At 48.3% G+C, this 22,856-nt stretch overlaps 1 protein-coding gene across 1 annotated transcript in view; it reads left to right on the top strand.

Annotated features, from left to right (window-relative positions):
* LOC119171993 (mothers against decapentaplegic homolog 6) overlaps positions 1-20,684 on the top strand; it is a 97,901-nt gene extending 77,217 nt beyond the window's left edge. Inside the window, exon 4 of the mRNA XM_037422924.2 lies at positions 19,866-20,684. Within this exon, the coding sequence (XP_037278821.2) occupies positions 19,866-20,479 (614 nt within the window). The 3' untranslated portion in view covers positions 20,480-20,684. The remainder of the gene's footprint in view (positions 1-19,865) is intronic.
* The last annotated feature ends 2,172 nt before the right edge of the window (positions 20,685-22,856 follow it).

The raw sequence follows: 22,856 nt of genomic DNA, 5'->3' as shown, positions 1-22,856 counted from the left end.
GGGGGGGGGGGGGCGTCGTTGAAACGAAGTGTTATCGACCACTGTTGATTCATCTTTCGTTCTGACCAGTCACTCATTCGCCATATCACTGTACTTTTTGTAGCGAGGTTCAAGTGTATTCATTTGTTACTGCTGGCACCTCTGTATAAGTTTGTCCCATTTAGTTTCGACACTGCGCTCATTGCCGCTCTTTCAACAGCCGAATCTGAACTTTCCGCGTAGTAGTGAAAACGTTTATCGATCATAAGGTTTCCGATTGTCGGCTATAGCTGACGCCTTCAGGCCATGGGGCTCCACTATAGCTATGCGGCCTAAGGTTAAGCCTATGCTTACTCGATATATCATTAAATGCCAAAGCCACGACATGATTATGCGGCACGTCGTAGTGAAGGGCTCCGGAAATTTCCGCCCTCTGGCATCGTGCAGCGACATCGTGCAGCACTTTCGCGTCTGCAGTGGCTCTCCAGATCCTTGTTGGCAAGCGAAGTCTCCCCCTTTCTGTCCGAGTTGTTGACCTGAATGTGGGAGAATTGGGGTTCTGGAGCCGTGATTCGCATTCTCACGTAATGTATTATTGAGAAACTTGCTTTATGGGAGAGCTCGGCATCGCGCTCAGGGCAGAAAGGAGACAGCGCAGTGCGTGGACAGTTAATTCCGAGCTTTGCAAAGTTCGCAACCTGAAACAATCACATCGGTGGTTAGGTGGCAGAGAGGCAGCTTCCAATGTGGGAAGACCGGGGCTTGATTTTCTGGGTGGCTCGGTGCAGCCACCGGTTTTTTCTGGCAGGGAGAAAGGTTATACCCCGACCTGGTGCTGGGTGCTGTCTCGTCATAAGTGCATTGTACACGTGTGACTATTTCTCACGATGTCCTCGCACCGACAGAGGGGTAAAACGCATCGCGATATAGATTTGACGATAGTTCGTCCGCTCTTGTTGAATTCAACATCAGAAAGTAGTGTCATTGACATTGGTGTGATAACGTGTATGTCTTTATTCGTTAATGTGTATTGTAGTGGGTAGCGCCGCGCGCTGAGAAACGAGAGGTTGCTGGTTCGGTTCCGAGCGACATATGCTTGCCCTCTAGTTCTTTTTTTTTACCCTTTGCAATTCATTATTATATTTTTCAACGTCACTTCCGTGACGAAAGTACGTCAGCAGCCGTGGTGGACCCCGGCATAAAACACTTTCGTGTTAAAAAGCTCGGAGGTATACCGAGGCAGCAAAAAGCACAAGACCGGGTTGATTGGCGGATCATGGGAGAGGCCTTTGTCCTGAGATGGGCGTAATCAGGCTGATGATGATGTGCCAAAAACGTACTTCCCCTTCTCTCATCACTAAACGTGAGCAATAAGCACCCGTTTCGTGGCCTGTTCTCTGGTATTATATTTGCGCCATTAGGTTATATTCCTCACCGTCTTTCGTAAACTACCGCGAGGTGAATTGACGGTTGCTCACTCTGGCACAAATTCGAGGGGAAAACGGGGTTTCTTTTTTTTCCCTTGCATTCACGGGGGTTGCAGCAGTGAGGCATGCAACAACATCTGGCCACGTGCAAGTATCGGCGTGTTTGGCACGGCCCTCGTTTGTTTGCACCCTCGGATTTTGCACAGCGGGATAAAGAAATGGGCCACGGAAATGAGCCAGGCCAGAGTCGTAAACGCGCCGAAAGTTGGAAGAACCTGCGCGTGTGTGCGAGCCTTTATGCAGGCTCTTTTAAAGCGCACCCGCGCTAAGCGTCTATGCATTACGCGGGCGCTGCGTGTGGTGTTCTATGTAAAAATAGTACGCGGACGTATATACGTTCCATCGTTTTTAAGACCACGCTGTTTTGGCCATGTTGGTGTATAAAATTTAGCATGAGCGCAGAGAGAGGAGGTGGAAGCGCAAGCGGAGAGGTTAACCAGAAGCACGACTGGTTTTTTACCCTGCTCTATGAAAATGAATAGGGGGGGGCGAAATGTAAGTACAGTTATAGAGAAGGATAGACCCACTCAGGCGCACCCTTGACGGACCACATGCAGTTTACAGGTGGAGGAGGCATTGTGACGTAGACGTGTAGTGACACTGTCGGCGGCATCTGCGTGACGTTGTCGTCTAGCATTTATTTAAAAAAAATATCGGAGGAACCTTTCCCTCCGAGAACAAGTTATTCAAGCTCTGTTCTAACTGTTTTGCTGTGTAGAGGTTCTGCAGTAAAAAACATAAATGAAAGAATGATACTGAATGGTACCCAAAAAATAAACAATCAGCAAAAAACAACAACAACATAATAGCTCTCTGAAATTAGTTGAAGTACCATGCCAATGTACAGTTTGCTTGCAGGAGTTCACACTGTCATAAAATGTTCGCACGCACACCTTTCTGTTTCTACTCTCAGTATATGTATACTAACATATTATTTTATATATGTCAACTCATGGCTGTCTATCATAGACGCTTATCCAGCCCGGTCTCCATTAAGAATTCTGTCAAAAAGATGTTTGCATTTTTTCTGAAGATGCATCTGAGGCCATGGCCCGAGTAATTTCTTTAATGTGAGCGGTTTGTGTATGCTACTACCACAATGACCCCTCATCATACCCTCCCCTTTCTTTCCCTTTTCTCCTTACCCCAGTGAGGAGTAGCAGGCCAGAAACCCGCTTTCAAGGCCGGCCTCTCCTCCTTCTCATTAAACATCTTCTTCTTCTTCTTCTTCTTCTTCTTCTTCTTCTTCTTCTTCTTCTTCTTCTTCTTCTTCTTAATGCGAGGGCCGTCCGTCCGAACTTGCTAGTTTGTTCCTTTATTTTTCTCTACAATTCGTGCACTTTACGCACTCCAAAAGAATATGGCGAACAATTTCTGCTGCATAACCACATTGGCATTCCGGGGAGTTGGATTGACGTATTTTGTGCAGGAAGTGGTTTGTGTATGCTACTTCCAGTCGAAGTCTGTGGATTAATGTCTCTTAAGTGTCGTGGTAGATCTGTCGCTATTGAAAATTTTCTGTGCGGTTCAAGTTCATAAAGTGCCGATTCCTTTGATTTAGGGTTATCAAACCACTTCTCCTGTGGACTCTTCCTTGTGGCGTAAAATACACCATCTAGCCATCTCTTTGAAAGAAAGGCATGGTCTTGTTTTCTCGCATACTTTAAACTTCCGCTGACATTAATTTACTCTGGGTTGAACCGTTAACCCGCATGCCTTGCTCATAATAGGGAGGCTTTACTATTTGGTTATATTTATTCTAAGGCACATTTGGCATTGATCTCCCTCGTGACTGGCACATTGGTTCTTTTGGCGAGTCCGCGGAATCCTCTGAAAACCATGTGCACCAGCGTAAAGGCATAAACATAAAATAACCTCGGTGATTTTCATCAGAGGAAACTGTTCAAGGTGTAGATAGAGCCTGTTTGTACAGCTGGGTGAAGATGGATTGGAGGATGGTAAAATCATAGCATCGTCAAGTATAGTATGTATAGTGTAGCAAGTGTGGGATAGGGAATTCCAGCATGAGGGAAGGGGGAAGACTTAGCATAGCCATGTATCATAGCATATCAATGAGGTGATGGTGAGGAGGATAGAAAGGAGGGGGGGAGAGTATAGCATAGTGGCGGAGAGAGGTGAGTAAGAGGTTTGAGACGTGCAGCTGTTCGAACGGAGAGGAGCTTGCCACTTGTGCTAAACCGTGGCCTTGTTCGCTTAGCTTAGCATCACTTAGCAGTTCATCGCCGAGGCTTCCGCTCACCTCCGCTGTACATTGGCCTTTACGACATTAAGTCAGTTAGAGCAACGCATGTCTGTTTTATAGGTCGAGGCTATATATGGATCAAGCGAACGCGACCGGGAGAAAAAAGCCGGCGTATGATACAAAAAGTCACATGACCACCCACGCTTGATAGAGGCGTGCGATCTGCGGGTTACCGCCTTGTCTTTTGCGGTGTTTGCTCGGTATCAAAGTGCGTGGTGCAGTAGCAACTACGTGGATGACTTAAGACTTGGAGTCGTTTTAGTCAGATGCCTGAGTGACCATGCGAGTTTTTTTTCCATCACATTTACGCCTAGTCCACAATTAACGTGGCATCCCCTTTTGCCCCTGCCGCACACGCGTAATATACTTTCGAAATCGTGTTTCAGCCTTCCTTAGAGGCGCACGCCATGCGCATACCTCGCTTCTCCCCGTTGGCACCGATAGCTATTCTCTAACACTTTCGTGCATCCGTGCGGGCGGCGTTCAAACGCGTTTCTGGACGAGAGTCAAGATTCCGTGGTTTTCTCGACGTGGTCATAATTTTAAGGCGATGCCGCTGCGACAGCAGATATAGGTGCCGCAGAGCAGTCCTGAAGAGGGGCGCGGGCTCGTAGCCAGGAAACTGAAAACGAGTGGACCTGTGGTCTTCCGACAACGGGCCGAGTGACAGCTTCGGTAACTGCGGGCGCCCGCGCCCCCCCCCCCCTGGACTACTAGTGATTTCGCGTAACAAATCGACATTTGCGTTTCGTAGCATGCGTCAACGCGACGTAACGCGGTCCAGGTGGCGCCTGTCAAATTCCTTGCGTCACGGAATCCGACCAGAAAAGGCATTCTGTAACTGCCTTATATGCTTGCACTTCTTATTACCACTTGTGTCTAGGTACTTCAGTTCCTAATTTCATAGTATGCTCTAGTTTGTATTTATTTCTTTGCCTTTGTTGTTGTTTCATGACCGGATACGTACCAGCCAATATTGTACTTTTTTACCGTTACTGTCACTCCGTTATCTTTCCGATTTATTGCTTCATGTCCCCCCTATGTAATGCCCTCGTTGAGGGCGTTTAGTGTATTTTGATATAATTAAAAAAAGCTGTGATCGTGTGCGAGTGTCTAACATGGGCTGAACTCACGTTTCTTGCGTAACACCACTATTTTATCACTTGGGAAATTTTTCGCTGTACCGTTCTCACAGAAAGGATTTTCTAGCCCTTACGTATTCTTTTTTTAATGATTACTTTTGTGCACTTCGCGACGTCTCTTGTCGGCTAGCCCTGCACGTGGTCTTACGTGGCTGTGGTATATGTTTATATAAAAAGTAAATAAAATTCTCAAGTCACACGTTTCCTTATGCATTTTTTCCACTCGAAGACGAATCCGCCCTTCTTTTTTTTTCTGTTATTAATCGATTGTTATTCGCACACCACAACAGTTGCACCTGCTTGAACCGTTCGCGGTTAGGGGGCGCTGCAAAACAAAATTATTCATGGCAATGGTCTGCTCTGCTTGCAGATAAGTCTGTGCGCTTGATTACTTTCGTATGGGTGGATTGTGAGAACACGTGTCTACACTCTTCATTAAGGCATTCCGTGATAAGCCTGCCGAAGGTTGCTAAAAGCTGCGTACCGCAGACACATAAACGAAAATGTATTGGGATGTCTTAGCAAACAATCATTCGTAATACGCCCTTTAAAAACGAAGTATGCCCTTGAAAAAAAAAAAAAGAAAAAAAACAAGCCTGAACTGCAACAGCTATAAAAAAAGAGAACAAGATACGCTTGTGCATCAGCAGCAGCGAGAGTGGGGGCCTGTCGTCACATATTGATGACGTGTGCGAATGAACCGGTCGACCGATAAAAGGTGTCATTTAGGTTTGCATCACAGGTTTACGCATCGCTGCCACGCGCCAGTGGAGAGAGAGAGAAACAACGCTAATGAACACTGTAAACTTCAGAGGAATAATATCCTCTCTCCTATATAGATGGCAGCTAAGAGTGGAGGGCACTCTTCTTCTCCTGCTTTCTTTCTTTCCCATAGAGGGTTGGTGGCTCGCGCGAAACGCTACTCACTGCGGTGATATTTTTAACCATCGGCCTCCCGTCATCGACGTCTCCTGTCGGTCTGCGGTGCGGCGCCGGCTGCGCGACCTTCGCGTCTTGGTCGCCTCGGCGCCGCTTTTCACGCGTGTCTAACTGCTTGTCGGGGGAGCGCGCGTCATCCCCCGACTTTCTTTCTTTCTTTGCTCACTTTTGCTGGGCCCGGCTCGTACGACGCGGCGGTCCAGGCTTATTGACTTCTCGCGGAAGTCGTTCCCCAGGGCCGAACGGCCGCGGGTTTCCAGCGGATAAGTAAACACCGTTGTCTAAAGCGGTCGCTGCGTCCTTCGCCGGCTCGCCGGGCGGCCTGTCCTGTCCCTACGCTGTATATACGTCGGGACATTGGTTTGCGGCCTTTGTCGGAATTAGTTTTGAAATGCGTGCGCGTCGAATGTGAGGGACGTCTAACAGCGGTTCGTTTGTTCTGCGTTAAAAGGATGTTTTAAGAGAAACAATGACTCTCTTGAAATAAACAAACTGCACTCTAATAGCTATATCGCCGTAGGTTCATTCCATGCCAAACGTCCCTGCCAGTTTGGTGACCATTTCAAATGTGTTTGGAAAAAGAAATTGTGCTGATTTAAGACATTGAAAACAGCGATCGGCTAGAACATTTCGGAGGCCTCGCCGCGGTGGTCTAGTGGCACTCGGCTGCTGACCCGCAGGTTGCCGGTTCAAATCCCGGCTGCGGCGGCTGCATTTCTGATGTTGCAGGCCCGTGTGCTCAGGTTATCGTGCACGTGAAAGAACCCCAGGTGGTCGAAATTTCCAGAGCCCTCCACTACGGCGTCTCTCAATCATATGGTGGCTTTGGGACGTTAAATCCCACGTATCATCAGAATATTTCGGAGAGGAAAAAATGTTTGGTCTCGTGGCTGCTTTCAGAACTTCCCGGAATGTCGTCTGGATGTGTTTTGTAGAAAAAAAAATGTTTTAGAAGTACCGTTCCTTCTTTGTATACAAAATTTGAACTACGTCTTAAGCAAAGGTGCTTGTGTGAGATGTTTGGTGATCAGTAATATTAGCGCATATTTTTTCTGCCACATACGCCTCCAAGAATTTAGCCAAAATGTGTTATGTTTGCATTTTTTCTGTTGCAATACTGCATTGTTCTAATGAATATCTGAGCAGTGAATACTTACTCCACAAAAGCTATATTTTGAGGAAAAAATATCTCTAAACCTCTCGAGCTGCTCAACTCTACTATAAAAAAACATCAGGAATTTCACAAAATCGTCATTTCTGTCCACATTGAGACGTAATTTGCATATGGTGGTCAAATTAAAGATCACCTTTATACCTAAATTGAAAACAAATAAACAGTTTTTTTTATATGGCAAGTTTTATTGTTACAATTTTTCTTTGAAGGAAGAAAACATTTGTTGAAGTTTCCCATTGGCGGCTATCTTCTCATTTGGTTATACGACATCTGCCGCCTTGAAATTATCTATTACCGTCAATGGGAAAAACTTTTATGATTAGAAGCTAAGTAAGGACCCAGCAGGCGCCTTTAAAAATCTTTGACATCACGGTGTTTTGTCTGGAATCTCAAGGCATCTCCACCCGCATCTCTTCCCCTCTCTCTCCTTTTTTGCGCGTTTTTTCTTTTTTTTTTTTTTGCTTACCGAACATTGTCTCGGGACAAAGGTGTTGTTCTCCGGAGTTTCAAACTGTACTTTACTAACACACGAAAGATTGTCTTGCTCTTTAGTGCCCTTTTACTCCTTTCGTTAGGTCTCAAATCGTGGCGCGAGTTGTCTCTGGGCTGCTAATAACCCGAACTTCCATGTTGTAAGGTCTAATAAGCGTTTACATTAGTGACTTTATGGATGCGGGAGTAGGCGATCGGTGTTCGCCACAGTGTTTACTGATTGAGGCGTTGGAAATATGTGTTTATTGCATCCACGTCACATAGACATGCTTTTCCATACTTACACAACGGGCTTCGAGCTTTCCCGAAAGAGCGAAATAGCCGGTACTTGACGTTGCTTGCAATACGAGAACATGCGACCGCAGTGTCCGGGCTACGCGGTGGTGGAAGAGAATACAGTTTATTAGCAAGTTACGGAAAGGCGCACACCTGATCCGGCATTACAGTAACCGCCGCTTCGTGCTCCCTCATGCTTAAGCTGCTGCTAGTTTCAGGGGCATTGCAGTACGTCCTCGTTAGTCATGTCTATACCTATAGACTGCTGGCAGGTAGCAATCAGGCGTGACAACCGCGCAGTCATAATTGAAAAGCTTTTGGGATTCTGGAGTGAGTGCCTTCACTTGGATGAGAGAGAAAGGGATGCTATGCGGAAAGACAGGCAGGTTAACCGGAAAACAAATATCTGGTTGGCTAATATCAGGAGCGACAAAAACATAAAAGAGAAAGGAGACATACCACGTACTACCATAACGTACTTCCGTGACTTGTTAAGAAACTCAAGTGTTGCGTCGCACGCGTAAATGCGTTCACGCTCCTTTTAATTAGCTTTATTTGGAATAGCAAAAAGATAATAATTCTCAGGCTGAAGCCTTCCAAGTGAGAGGCTTCACCTCCGCAGCGTTCTAAATCAATTGGGCAGAAGTGATTTCGCTGTCAAGGAGATATTGGGACCACGGCACTGCACATTCCTGTTCCTAAAGGCAACGAAAGCGCCGTTGCGTTTTATCAACAACACCGGCCTCTTTCATCGTTTGTGAAGTTAAACATGAAACTGCTACGCGTTGGCCCAGTCAGTCCATTTTTTTCTCCTCCTCTATTCATTCCCCTTCCCCAGTGCGGTGTAGCCTACCGGGGCTCAGCCCTGGTTAACCTCCTCGCCTTTCTCCTTATTCTATCTCACTCTTTCACGCCGTGCGCGGCGAAGCTCATGGTCCTCGTTTTCGATGCTAACGAAAAACCTTACCGGTCTCATGCGCCCTGCAGGGCCGGCGGCGCGGCGCACGTGTTTTCCGCGGCGGCACGCGCAGGGTGGGGAGTGGGGCAGGTGGATGCGCGACCGAAAAGAAATCGGCAAAAGAGACTAATCGATTTTGGCGCCTCTGGAGTTGTGGGCGTGCTACGCATGCGCGCCGGCCAAAGCCCGGCGCGCGACATCTGTCCGACGATAGAGCGTTTCGGACGGCGACGAGACGAGTAAGTGCGGGGGGGGCACCACATACGTACGCGCGCTGTTGCCTCTGTGGCCCTCCTTTCAGCGTGTGCGCGCGCGGGCGGCGTCATGGGCGCATGCGCAGTGTCCGCGGGCGGCTTTTATCGCGTCCCTGGATCGCAGGCGGCGGCGGCGCCGACCCGGGAGAGAAGGAGATTGGGGAGAGCCGGTGGCGCCGGCGAGTTTCGGCGCCAGCCTTCGCTCGTACATCACCGGCGGCGGCCGCCGATGTTTGTTGCTTCCGCCAGCAGCAGGAGCCACGGCGCGCGGTCGGTCGCTCTTGCTGCCCTCCTGCTAATCATAGAAAACCTTCCTTTTTTTTTCTCTCTCTCTGCGGTGGCGTCTATCGCCGCTTCGCTGTCCGTGGCCGCACTGGTGCTTAGTTTTGGGGGACGCGGCCGCCGTGCGACGGACTGTCTGCCCAGCCGTCTGCTGTTGTCACTTCGAGTCTGCGAGAAGCGGGGGCTGCAGCTTGTGCACCCTGTCGCGGGCTGCCACTGAGGCTGCAGCTCTTCCTGACCAATTAGGAAGCCCCGTGCTGATGGTTCTTCGGCGAAAGACGTGGCATGCGTCTCTCACTCGTCTTCTTGCTTGTTTGTGTGTGTGCATTAATTCATTGTCTCGCGAGCGCGCGACCTTCCTTTTGTGCACTACTGGTTCGGGGAAACATTACTGAGCAAGATAAAAGCGAAGGGGGCGCTAGCCTGACGCCATCGCGCGGGGAGTCCCATGTCCTCATGAAACTCGTACCTGTCTCATTTCAAGAAACGGGGTGACATGCAAGAAACAGCGGCTGTTTTCCCAGTACGGACCGAAATCGGTCACAAATAGACTTGCCGCGGTGTTGCGACTGAGCCGACCTTGACTGGTGCTCGCTGTCTGTCGGCTTGTCATTATGTGGCGGGCCGCCCTGCAAATTAAATTATGTTCGGTGGCCCAAAGTGCAATAGCGCCGCGAGTTTGATGCGCTCGACGTCGGACAGTGCGAAGCCCTGGCGGGCCGTGCTTTTGAAGTGGAGACGAGAGAGAGAGTGACGACGAGGCCGAATAATTTTCTTCGGGCACTTCGCTCTCCAGGGTGGTTTTTCACGATGCCGCGCTTGTCCGTGACGAATGCAGCAATGCGTCACGAGGCGCCGTCGGCGGAGCCGACTGCTCTCTTGCTGCTCGAAGAGGCCGTTGGTGCGAGCTGAGCACCCCTTTCTCTCGGCGCCTCTTCCTTCTCGCTCAGTAGCCTTATCGTTGCGTGCTTGAGGGCGCCAACGGCGACGAGGCAGTGACTCTCCCTCCGAACCCTTTGTTTCCTTTGTCAGTAGAGTCCTGCGCGTGCGACGTAGCGTAGTAATCGCCTGCTCTCCCTCGCCCAACTCGTATTATTAATCACGCATCTTCACCGCGTGTCTCGCTAACGCTATAGTGTTCTAGAACACTTTACTAACGCTGAGCAGAGCGAGAAGACGACCCGGATTTTGTCGTTTTGAGTCGCTGTGCCCTGTACAGTCGCTGTGCCCTGTACATGGTCTCATTGACAAATTGTCAATGAGACCAGAACAATGCATCCAACCACTTACCGCTCGCAGAAACAGGCACCGGCATGCCGACTCTCTAACGCCCTTCAATGCTAGAACTAACATTTTCAAATTCTCCTTTTTCCCGCGCACTGTAACCGAATGGAATCAATTACCAGCATTATTCATAAATAGCATAGACTCAATTGAACATATTGTATCTTGACCTGTATTGTTAAAGTGTTAAATGTCTTTCTTATTCATTGTTTGAGTTATGTCCTTATTCTTCGCGCTTTTCATGTTCTTGATCTTCTGTTGACCTTATTACGAGCTTTGTAATTACGTCCCTCCTGCTTGGGCCCTTCACTGGGCCTGCAGTATTATGTAAATAAAAAAAATAAATCTGTAGGAAAGTCATATGTTCCACACGTCGTAAACTCGCATCATCGCGTAATGCCCGATTTTCATAAAACCCCGCGATCGAAAGGATTCCTGTATGAAAACGTGTGCATGCTTCCGTTACAAACACGTGTCTCTGTATGAGCACAATTCACGACCACATATCAGTAACGGTTAAAACGAACCGCAATTTCTTAATTATTAATCGCTTAACCCGCTCTGTTTGTCTCGAGGAATTAAGGCGGGTCCGGAAACGAAATAGGCCTGCCCTGCCGCAACGCGCCAGATGCGTACATTCGTCTGTTCGTCTCCTGCGTGATTCTCCTTTCTTCGCGTATTTCTGTCACTTCTTAAATATTTCGCTGTTCCTTCGCTGGCCGCTTTCTCTTAAGTGGATGCAGTTCGCAGCTGTGCTGCATGCATACCTGGCAGCGAGAAAAACCATTGTTACCGCGGGGACGATGGGCCGTTCGTTCTATTTATATTTGTATTCTGCATTACTGGCCGGCACAGCCTGTCGAAAACCCCGACCATTTCGCGATTGTGCGCGCAGAGGACTTCGTCAGGTGCAACACTTGTAGTCGCATGTTCCTCAGCCTTGCTAGTTTGCGCAGATCTCGAAACTCGAGTGTATGTCTGCTCCGTTGATACGAATACTTGCCTTCACTGAAGCGTAATGCGTCGCTTCCAGTCTGCTCTGCCAGCCTTTCTGCGTGCGTGTGTGTGGATGGTTTCCGTGCCTTACGAATGCAGCGTCCAAGTTATGTTCCCATGCATGACGCGCTATGCATTGGATATATTCGTACGCTACGTCCATCATCCATTTGTCGGTCGTGTTGAGGTAAGCGGTTGTGCTATTTTTTTCCCCTGTCATTCCCGTTTGCTGACGTGGCGTCTTGCGAATATATATCGATCGAACGAATGCATCTCTTGTGTTTTATTTCTTACTCTTTCCCTCTCCCTATTGTTCGTTTGCTGCACGCTTTTATTTGCGTGGATGGAGACGCTGCTTCACTTGCCAGGCAAGCATTTATCTTGAGTTCGTGTGAGAGTGGAGTCGACTGGGAGTCGTAAATAAAAAAAAAGGGTAACCTCACGACGTCGCGGAGGTTATCACTTGTTTGGCTATGTCCAGATAATACGCATTTGTTCACATTACTGGATGTACAACACTTCGCGGGTACTACGATGACTTCACGTGCATACACGTACCGTTGATGTTGGCGAAAACTGATAAGACGCCGACCACGGTGAAACTATATTAACCGTTTCGGCCCCCGCACGCCCCGGTCCCTTGCTCATTATAAAGGCCACAAACGTTGGTAAAATAGATTTTCACCTTGGTGGGCGTTTGTGTCCCCGAAAGTCTCAGCGCCACCAGACGAGATTTCCAGAGATCCATGACTTCCGCACTATTGGCGGATGGGCGCCGATGATAAAAGCTGAGCCGCGTCCGACCTGTATTCATCACTAACCCATTCGTGTGGTGAAATCGCGAGGTGTTTAGAACTGATGGAGTTTTGGCGCGTCAGCACTATACGATTCTGGGGCGCGCCTTAATGGAGAATGCTGCATTAACCTCAACATCCTGGTGTTCATAAACACTCACCTGAATCTATAAGTACACAGGTGTTCTTTTTACTTCGCCCACACTGGTGATGGGGTTGCTGTGGCCCGGAGCCGAGGCCGTGCCTTTTTGTTCCGGTCCATTCGCTGGAGTGAATATTCGTGAATAAAATAAGTACTGACACTTCTTACTTGCACCGTCCGCACAAACAGAAACAACACCTAATTGTTTGAAGGCTCGAATGTTTTATGGGTAAACTGAGGCGGCGTGGCAAAGCAAAAAAAAAAAAGAACGAAACATTCAACGTGCGTTAGATGTATGCGTCCACTTCTTGCTGCCTTGATAGAGATTGTAGCGTGCTCACTGAGGCTTTGTTTATTCCAGCTGCCGTGTACAGCTCGAAGGTCAAGCCCGAAAATTGAGGCAGGAATATACCGCCGCCAAGGTCCGCTGCTTGTCGGACGTTTCGGAGTGCGCCGGCCCTGAGAAACGGGAGTGAACGATTCTTTTGTCTGAATGGAGGCGAAGAAGGGTGGATCTGTTGAAACGTTCGGACGCGTCTTCGCCAAACATCGAGCAGTACGTACGCGCTTTCGATAAGCGCAAGCGTACTTCCCGGCTCGAGCGTATCGCACGCCGAAAAATTTTGACTGTCGCTATTAGCAGGAAACGACAGCCCGGTCATTAAATGATTACGATATGTAACTGCGAAAAGTAGAAGAGAACGTGTGCGCAATATTTGGTAAACCTTAACCCGGCACCGGAACCTACATTCGCTGCATCTATACAGGCATTTGCGGAGTGGAGGAAATTGTTGGCTTCCCGTACCTCTCGCTCCGGGTTTCGCCAGTCTGTACCTTTAGGTGAAGATAAGCGATCTTCTTGGACGATTGTGACACACCTGGCGCGTGGTTTTGTTACGTCCTCTCTTACTACGTTCCGTAACCCAGCTAGCTACCAGACCGTTTACGCATAGCATCAAGGTGCGCTCAGAATGACTGCGCGGAGTCGTTCCAACTGCGGTGGGGGGAATTCTTTAAAACCGGGCGTCGGTGCATGAGCGGGACATGGAAATCTGCCGAGAGAAGCTCTCCGGCTGCAGCTGCACTGACGTCGCCCAGTCAGAGGCGCGATCAGGGGCAACGCTTTTGGACGGCATCCTCGCAGATGCATTCCTCCTGTCTGCCCGCATGAAAAGTATTTTTGGCGCGAGCCACCATGAAAACGACGGAAGCGACGTCACTCAGGCCCTGTCGGAGGGAGGAGGTGCCGTCCGCGGGGCGTACATTTTCTTGCTCTCTCTCTTTATCTCGCACGCTATAAGTTGCGTGCAGTATTAAGGCAGAAGGCTTAACGTGAGTTAGAGAGGATGGTCTGCCAAACAGTATGCTCTGACGTATTGAAACCCGCACGAAGTGGAAGTGCTGGTGGAATCGTACAGGTGTGTCGCTGCCGGCAATGGGACCACCGCAAAAACGTTTACCACCCACTCCCCGCGCGCCTCAACGAAGTCAGTAGCATGTTTGTCTGACAAGGTTCGAGTTACGGAGACCATCGTCGTTCTCAGCTCCGACTCTGCCTTCCCCGACGTCGTTTACCATTCTCTCGCTCTTACTGTTCTCTGGTTGTATGTTCTATGCGTTACGTGACCAGCCCAGGTCTTTTTTTTTTTTTTTTTTTTCGCTTGAAGTCAGGTAGGAACTCCTGGCTGTCATCTTACCGAAGCTGCCGTCTTCCGATCTCTCGACGTTATTCCTCTCTTTCTACGTTTCATTGCACGCTCCGCGGTCCTCAGCTATGTTATGTTAATCTCCGATGTTTCCAGCCCCATTCGCCAGAACTGGCTGTATCAAGTGGTCGTATACTTATCGCTTTAATAATAGTGGCGGATATCCCGCCATGATTTGGGAATGCCTGCCGAATGCATGCCCAAAAATTTGGCCGTCGCCTGCGGGCAACTCTTGTCGAAACTCTTGTCGAATGATAGTATTTGCAGCTCACCGCGCGTGACCAAAGCTGGACCTTGCAGTCGCTCTTATGCGTCCCTTCCCACGAGTAGTCGTGAATGTTTTAATAATATTGAGAGCTTCACATTTTTGGGCGTTAAATTTATATCTGCCAATGCTGAGAGGCGATCTGAAAAACTCTGCACGGCACAGAGCTCTCGGTTTTCCTGCGAACTGTAAGAAAAAAAAACGAAAAAAAAACCTCTTTCGTCACTTGTGGCGTGAAGTGGTGTGTTTCGGACAGTGAGGCCAGGGCTTTTTGACTACACGTCTTTGCTTGCGTTTCCGAGAACATCGTCGTCGTGCTAGACGATGCTTATGCCAGTTAGTGTTTCTTCAAACCAGAAAATGGGAAGAGCAACATGCTCGTTTGCGCCGTTCGCTGCGGGGCGGTGTTTCTCCTCTGCTGCTGGCGTCATCTGTCGACAGCGTCGACAAACGTATCCGGAAGTGTGGCAACAACGAGGAAGAGAGGAAAGGGCAGAGGGGAGGATGAGGGCTCGGCTGAGCGAGGGAACGGGGACAGCTCTCCCCTCGCCTGCGCGCGCTTTCTCGCGTCAACCGGCGCCGTGCCGAGTCTACGTGAGCTCTCCTCTACGCGTGCATCCAGGGGCGCCGCAATGGCGGCCTCGACAGCAGCGGCGTCACTCCTTGTGCGCTGGTGGCGGCGGCGCGACGTCGTTTGAATCTACATCGCTGGCGCCGCTGCGACAGCGTAGTCTTGATTATGCCGACGTCCTCCTGCTGCTGCACAACGCCGTCCGCCGCCATGGAGCGAACTGTGTGCGCTTGCCGCGCGCTGCTCGTGGCCTGGCTGCGCCGGCTCAAGAAGTACCTCCGTCTCTCGAAAGGAATTGTCAAGCGTCTTCGGCCCCTTGTCAACGCGCTGCGCGCGCTTCTACGCCGTCGGTGCACCGCGCTGGCCTCGTTCGTGGCGTCCGCTGCAGGTATTTCTTTCGTGTCTGCTTCATACGTCTTGGTGGTGCTTTGTGAACGTGAACCGAGTGCCACATTTGGATGCTCTTCGAGGAACACGTCGCGGTTTTTCTTTTACAGTGCTGTGCGAGATTCATGTTGCATTTGCCGGTTACATTGTGTGCGGTTGAAGTATCGCTGATGACAGTGTTTTTCGTATGCTGCGCCGACAAGCCGGCACGGGTGATGCCACTTCTCGAAAGTCACCGTCTTGCGCGCTTCGCAGTGATACTCCCGCTGTCATTCTTTTATGCCTTTGTACCCACGCGTCGTTATCACTCGCCAACCTGGCGCGTCGAGGCGGGAACCCGGTAAATTGCTGGATTTTCCTTCGCAGTATGATTTTTCTCCGTCAAGTAATCAAGGCTATCGCGCAACTACGCCCCGTATACATCTGTACGCACACGGTTTCGTGGTTACGCTGGTCTGTGAACTCTTGTGGACTTTCTGCCAAAAACACCTATTTGGCAGCCATTCCCCGCGAACATGGATAGGTTGGTATGTGGAATCAGTTCCAGAAAGATGAGTTTGTTTGGCTGGAAAGGTTGCTTTTTTGAGTTGGCTTGATAAGCGAACACGGCAGCCGACTTGGCGATAGCTTGTTATGTCTCCCGCTACAAGTGTGCCGAGTCCGTGTCAAGTGGCGCAGCCAGCGTGCAGGCAGACCCCCGTCGCCTTGGCGATTTCTACTATGGTTTAGAAAATCGCATATATCTTACCATCTGTCACTCTGCGAGTCTTTCAAGCCAATTTTTTTTTTTTTGCTTCGCCTTTAAATGGAAATCGCAGCTGATCTGTCTTAACTTTTTCTCGCGGGGAAGCCTTGACTGAACCAAGGACTTGCTCGTTGCACGGGGGCCGGCGCCGCCGCAGCGTAGTATTTTTCGCTCGATCGTGCCCGCGATATTTTTAAAGGTTTCGCGTCTCGCAATTCTGGGTCGGTCGCGGCAGGCCTCCCCTAGCGCTGGTGGTCTATGCTTTTTCTTGCCGCCTGCCCGTCGGCCCCATTTTTTTACGTTTTTGATCCTCCTCCCTGCTCTGTCGTGACTGGCGGAGGTTGAGTTTGTTGAGCGAGAAGGGGGGGTGCCGTCACGACGGGGGGAAGGGCCTCGAGGCGCCGTTCGTCTGTTCCGACTGACCGCTGGCTGGTTCTCTTCTGTGAGCTCGACCAAATGAAAGGGGGGCCGTGGTGCGCGTACACTTCTTTTGAATTGCACCGCCTGGCTGCGCCTAGCAGCTGCCTCCACGAGACCATCCCGCTAGACATTCGGTTGAGGGGAGAAAAAGAAATGATTAGGATGTTACTGGTTGGGTCGTCACGCGAGTGTGCGGCAGATGGTTCGGACGTCGGGACTTATTATGGATTCACTAGAGCCCTACCGGATCGCTGCGTCCTCTTTTGAAGAAGGTTATCGAAGCATGTGCGAGAGTCGTCTCAGGGCAATGCTTTGTTTCGCAATGTTGATTTGAGAAGTAAGTTTGTAAGCGTCCTTAACAAGTTTCTTACGTGTGTCGCTGTTTCTCTTCTCTTTTTACCGGGTGGTGGTGCCGGGTTGCTCTTATGACGTCATACAACTGTCACGAGAGAAGTACGTGGCGTACTTTTGAGCTGGTTTATTACGATTTTCATAGGAAATTTGGGGGACGAATGTCATCCCACTCTTACAATATTCTCGGCGAGATCGGGCTATAGGTGGCAGCACCATCCCCGCGAAAGTGTGCATAGGCTGTCGGCGGCGCGAATACAAATACACGTAGCGGCGCTTCGTTGCATGCGGTCCGAGCCGATAGTCGGCGGATTAAATGTGTTGACTGCGGTTTACTGTTGTAATCTACGCTCTTGTCTACTGAATCGAGGCATGAGGCCTATGCAACGTTAACATTACCCGCGAGTAAAGCGCTTTCTGTTTTTCATGTGGATGCTCGCCCTGGGTGACTCTCTTCACGCTTTTGCACTAAATCACGCCATTGCCGTGTTGTTTGTACGAGATTAGCTTGTGTTCAGCCTTCTGCGCATTGCTGTAGCTTGACCGAACTACTTATTTACATCTCCTTTATCTGCATACTACAAAAAATATAAAAAGAAAAATCTCAGAAAGCCCGCATATCAGTGTGATTAGTTCATTACCACCATTCGCACCTTATACGCATATGATTTTTTCCCCTCTCATTCTGTTCACCATGAAATGTGGGACAGTCGTTAACTCTTGCTAGGCAAGCTTAGTGGCTGACGATGCTTTGGGCACTGCGTTTACCACGAGTTTGCACATGTTCTTGCACAAGTAAAAATATAAAAAATATGTAAGAATTCAGCAGAAAGCTTTCATCGATGGTTTATGTGCATCATGACAGTGCTTCAAAAAAAGGCCAGGTTAACGGGACGAGCATTTTTTTTTTTTAGACAAAAAATTACCATTGCCTTCCGTCGGTCGCTAACAATGCCACACAACCCTGAAGACAATGTAAAAAGATTACGTTTTCAGTGAAATCATATGACATTACATATAAGGCATACCGTCTGAATTAATTTCCAACGTCTGGCCTTTTTAAAACGTTCCTAAATCTAAGCACACAGTTGCGCAAGCAGAGTGAAAGTAGTGAAGTATAGTATTTCTATGTAGTTGTACCACGGCCAGATAAACACAACTAAGGCTCCTCGCATAATCGATAAACTACAGTGCCGTAGTTGTACACATACTAACAGCGCGCAAATGCATAGCCTAGAGCCTTTTTTTGTTTACAGGCTAGTCGCTCTAAAACGCTGCATTCACACACTATTTAATAGTACTCATGTTTGGGAGGATGGCAAGAGCATTTTGCGATATGCTTGAAACAGAAAGCGGCAGCCACTCTAAATAAAAATATTCTGCTGAATGGAGGGTACGACGACAATAAACAGCACTGGAAAGTTGCACTCGCCGATTTTATTACAATGCATTAGCAGCCGAGCAAGACCAAATGCTTTCGTACGTCGTTTCAGGCATACAGAAACAGTTACACTCGCGCTTAAATGACCGGACAAACCACACTTTGAGAACGAGCACGACGTACGCACACATAGAAACACGGCGTGGCTAGCAGACAATGTGCGGAGCAATCCACGATTCACCACTTTGGTCAGTTGCCGCCAGGCGGCGACTCCGCTCGATCTCGTGGCCGATAGGCAGTGTACAGAGCGTATAAGCAAAATAAGCCGATACCAACAAACGTTTCGCAGGGCACACGCGCACTCATGGGAATGCACTGTGTCGGTGCCATGGAAAGATTTGGCATATCTGTAAATGGTAGCCGTCCCACGACGTCGTCTGCTTGATCCACGTTGTCTTATCAGATAAAAAAATGCCTTTATATATATAATATAGTGTTTGTGTGTGTGTCATTACACTAGGTGATAGGAGATGCTTACTATACAATACTCGTACCCATTTGCAAGAGAAATAGTCACATCACACATATCTTCTCTCATTGGAGATGTGTTTAAAGAAAAGAAAAAAAAAGGGAGGGGAGGGCACTGACGAAGAAGAATGAAGCCGGGTATGCTCGGAAACATCCAGTGGTGACGGGGAAGGTTTTCTGGAAGACAGAAATTTGCTGTAGCTCAGGCAGAATGACAGACACATAGCGACCTTGCACCGAACGGTCGTCAGGTTGCCTGAAAGGGCAAAATCTCTGTCACAAAATGCCCAACTGCAGTTTTTGAAGCACATGATGAGTTATCCAGAAGTATTTCCTTGCGTGGGCCATTAGCGAACTTTCGCATGTGTCAGGTTAGGCAAAGTGGCTTTTACATCAACATCCTTATAAGTAATAAGGCTTGGATTTTGGGGGGGGGGGGGATTATACATTTTGTTCGTGCATGCAGTTGTATGTGTGTTCATATGAATATATGCAAGCAAAATTGAAAATGTTTTGGATGGGGGGTTGAACCCAACCACCTCTTGGCTCTGGTAGCTACCACAGTAGATAAGCTTTTCAGCTGTCACTGTAATGTTTCACATGATTACTGTAGCTCATGGTAATTGCACCATCAAAAAGTGCATCAGCCAGTTTGCTACAGTGCAACCTGCAAGTTGTGCTTTGATTTAAAGTAACAAATTGCACTGGAGCAGTGAAATATGAAAGATATGGCTGTTTTCTAACGCCTGCTTTTATTTTGAAATTGTATTTTGAATAAAGTTTGCTTGCCAGCATCAGTTTTCACAATTCCTTTTGCATTAATCTCAAGATTGTGCAGTGAATGTGTGGTAATTGAATATACGGGTGCACAGGGCCGCTTCTATTTTGAATAACCAGCTGCTGGTAACTTGAGAGATTTTGTCTTGCCGCACAATTTTTTCATTTATGAACGTTCTTGTTGACACTTGATATTTATTTGATAGGCAACATATTCGAGATGACCCCAGTGAAATGCCACATCCCTTACATTGCCCTTTTCCCTGCCGCAGGCTACTCGGCAACGTTGGACTGCACCTCCGGTACAGCAGTAGAGGCCAGTGGTGAGGACGAGCCATGGTGCCGCATCGCTTACTGGGAACTGAGCAACCGCGTAGGAGACTTGTACCCGGTGCGGCGGCCGTGTCTGCACATCACCTTCGATGAGAGCCCTACCTCCTTATCGTCATCAAACGAAGAGGCACTTCGGCTGCACTCTCTGGCAGCATGCTCCTCTTCCTCCGGGGCAAACAAGGAGGCCGTGGCCCGAACGCGATCCAAAATTGGCCAGGGGCTGACCCTGTCGTACGATCGCGAAGGTGTCTGGCTCTACAACCGTTCCGAGCATGCTGTGTTTGTGGCATCACCGACGCTCGACATGCCCCAGGTTCGCAACCTCACAGTATTCAAGGTGCTGCCCGGCTTTTCGAAGTTGGTCTTCAACTGGCAACAAGCACGCATCCACAGCAGCTACCCGTCAGTGCCATGGGACGGCCCGCACGCAAGCAACGTGGCGCGCATCTCCTTCGTCAAGGGCTGGGGTCCCAAGTACGCACGCCAGATTGTCACTGCACTACCCTGCTCCCTCGAACTCTTTTTCCGCACCACACCGCCGCCACCCAGGTGATGAGGGGACTTGAGAAAAACAGAACTGGATTTTCATTAGTCAGCACCAACTGGACGTGACAGAGCCTCGGATGTAAGAGGACCGCAGTAATCGCGGGTTGCTCACCTGCCTGACTTTGCCTTTTGAAACATTCTCGCACTGCCCCACTCCTTCCCCATGCTTGTGTCAGCCAGACGCAATGTGGTTACATCCCGTCGCTATGAAGGCGGCGAGGAAGTGTTCCGTCTCGGGGAAGGGAATGAGAGCCTGCTTGGGAGAGGCTTTTCTTTTTGTGTGTGTGTGTGTGTGGTTCGAAAAAGGAGCAGGCAGGCGGAAAAGAAAGGTGTCTATGTGTGTGTATGTGAGAGATATTTCTCGGGTGGGTAAGGCTGGCATTGCTCTGTTCAATTTGCTTTGCGGCTCCCCGACCATTCAGCTGTAGGCCCTGCCATCACATCGACACGCAGAGAACTAGTGTTCCCGCAAGTTTCTGGCAGGTCGTGTCATCTTTCTTCACAGCTGTTCTGGTTGCGTTCGGCAGTTGGACTTGCCCCTATGCCTGAGATCGACGTTCCCCCTTAAGCGCTCTTGTTTGGAAAACCGTATGTTGTTGGTAGATAGTGTAATTGTTATTGCTATCATCAGTTGTACAGAACAGAGTCATTAAAGCATACAAAGCACACTAGTTTCATTCCTCTAGGGTGCTTACCTTAAAGTGAACCTTTATCAATAGTAAGCAATGCTTTTGTCAACAGGGGCACACTTTGTAGTCATTGTCATTTAACAATTATACCAAAACATAAGTTTACAGTTTCGTTAGTGTCAAGCATCATAGATTTATTTCTGAGAATGGACTATGAAAACATATTGCAGGCTGTGGCCTAATTTTGTGCGAATGCGACCTTATTAAGTTTCATTGATCACTGTTATCTACTTCAAGTGCTGCTAGGTTCATTATGAGCTCTTCTGTACTGCAGTTCGTTATTGCATGTGATGCAAATCTTTGGATTATTGCTGTTGTACGTATTAGCTTGTTTAGGCAAAAAGTAAGATCTTGAAGGGACACTGAAGAGAGAAATGATTTTTCTCGTGTTAGTGGAGTACAATTTCACAATGCCGAAAACGCACTGCGAGACTAAGCTTGGCAAGCGAGTGAAAGCACGGAAAGAAATTGTGGGTAAAGGCGCCACCATAAGATTTCTACATAAAACACCTTGACGTCATGTATTTTAAAGGCGTCTACTGTGTCCTACAAAGCTTCTAATTGATAAAAATTAAGTACATTGGGATCTCGGGGTCCGTGCACCTAGCATACAAAGTTTTGGAAAATTTCATCCAGCCAATGTAGCGAAAATACGAAAAATACATCTTGAAATAGTTCACGTCACCCGCAGAGATTTCGGCACTAAATTTCAAAATTGAACTTCAACCTTGATTTTCTCAGATAATGGTGAACTCATGATAATGAAACATAAGGCATTAAAGTGTTTCAGAGTGTAGTTTATTAAGCTAAACCAAGTCATCAGTTTTGTTTAGTGTCCCTTTGTTGTAGTGCATTTCAATGTTGACTTTTTGTTACCTATGACCTTCCGAAAAATTGTACTTTGTTTTTTCTTAGTACGCACTGTTTGTCAGTTTTAGTAGTAGTGCACTGTACAGCATATGCACCTGCAGATATATATTTGAAAAAATTAATGTTATGTTGAATGCATAAATTGTGGCTGCAGTTACAAAAAACCTATTTTCACATCTTGAAAAGCTACTCCAATTAGCTTGCATGCCTGCCCCGGTCTTGTAGCAAAAGCAACACTTTTTCATGCTCTTATTTTCTGTGCACATTATGAACAGCATGCTCGAATTGTTTGTGCATTCGCATACTTTTTTCAAACTGTAGGATCGACTAACACACCTCTTTCATTTGAACATTTATTTCAAGACACTGAAGTGGTGTTGAATTGTGGTGCGGAACCCACGTCAACATCTCTAAATTTTATAAGTTGTCATTACAGCTATTGTAAGCCGCATTTGTCATGGCCAGAACTGAAAGTGGCAGCACATGTCATTTGGCTGTTCATCAATAAAATGGATGACGGCCTTTCTCATTGCTTGTGCGATGACTTCAGTCACTGGCATGGTTGAACACTTGTGACCTTGTCCGGGCAGGGTTCTCTAGAACAGCTACGAATCTTTTCAATATTACAGAACTTGGCAACATTCTACCCTAGATTCGGCTGTATATTCTGTCAAGTTATATGGTCGAACATTATTAAGGGCCACTTCAGTTTCACTGAGAAAAGCTCTGGAACAATACTGTAAATGGCTTGGCATGCTCTTGGTGCAAAGTTTGAAACATGATGAAAGGAAAAAAATGAAGAAGCACCAACTACCAAACTGTTTA

The sequence above is a fragment of the Rhipicephalus microplus genome, chromosome 4, assembly GCF_043290135.1.
Source record: "Rhipicephalus microplus isolate Deutch F79 chromosome 4, USDA_Rmic, whole genome shotgun sequence".
Classification (NCBI taxonomy): domain Eukaryota; kingdom Metazoa; phylum Arthropoda; class Arachnida; order Ixodida; family Ixodidae; genus Rhipicephalus; species Rhipicephalus microplus.
This window is presented reverse-complemented; position numbering and strand designations above follow the sequence as displayed.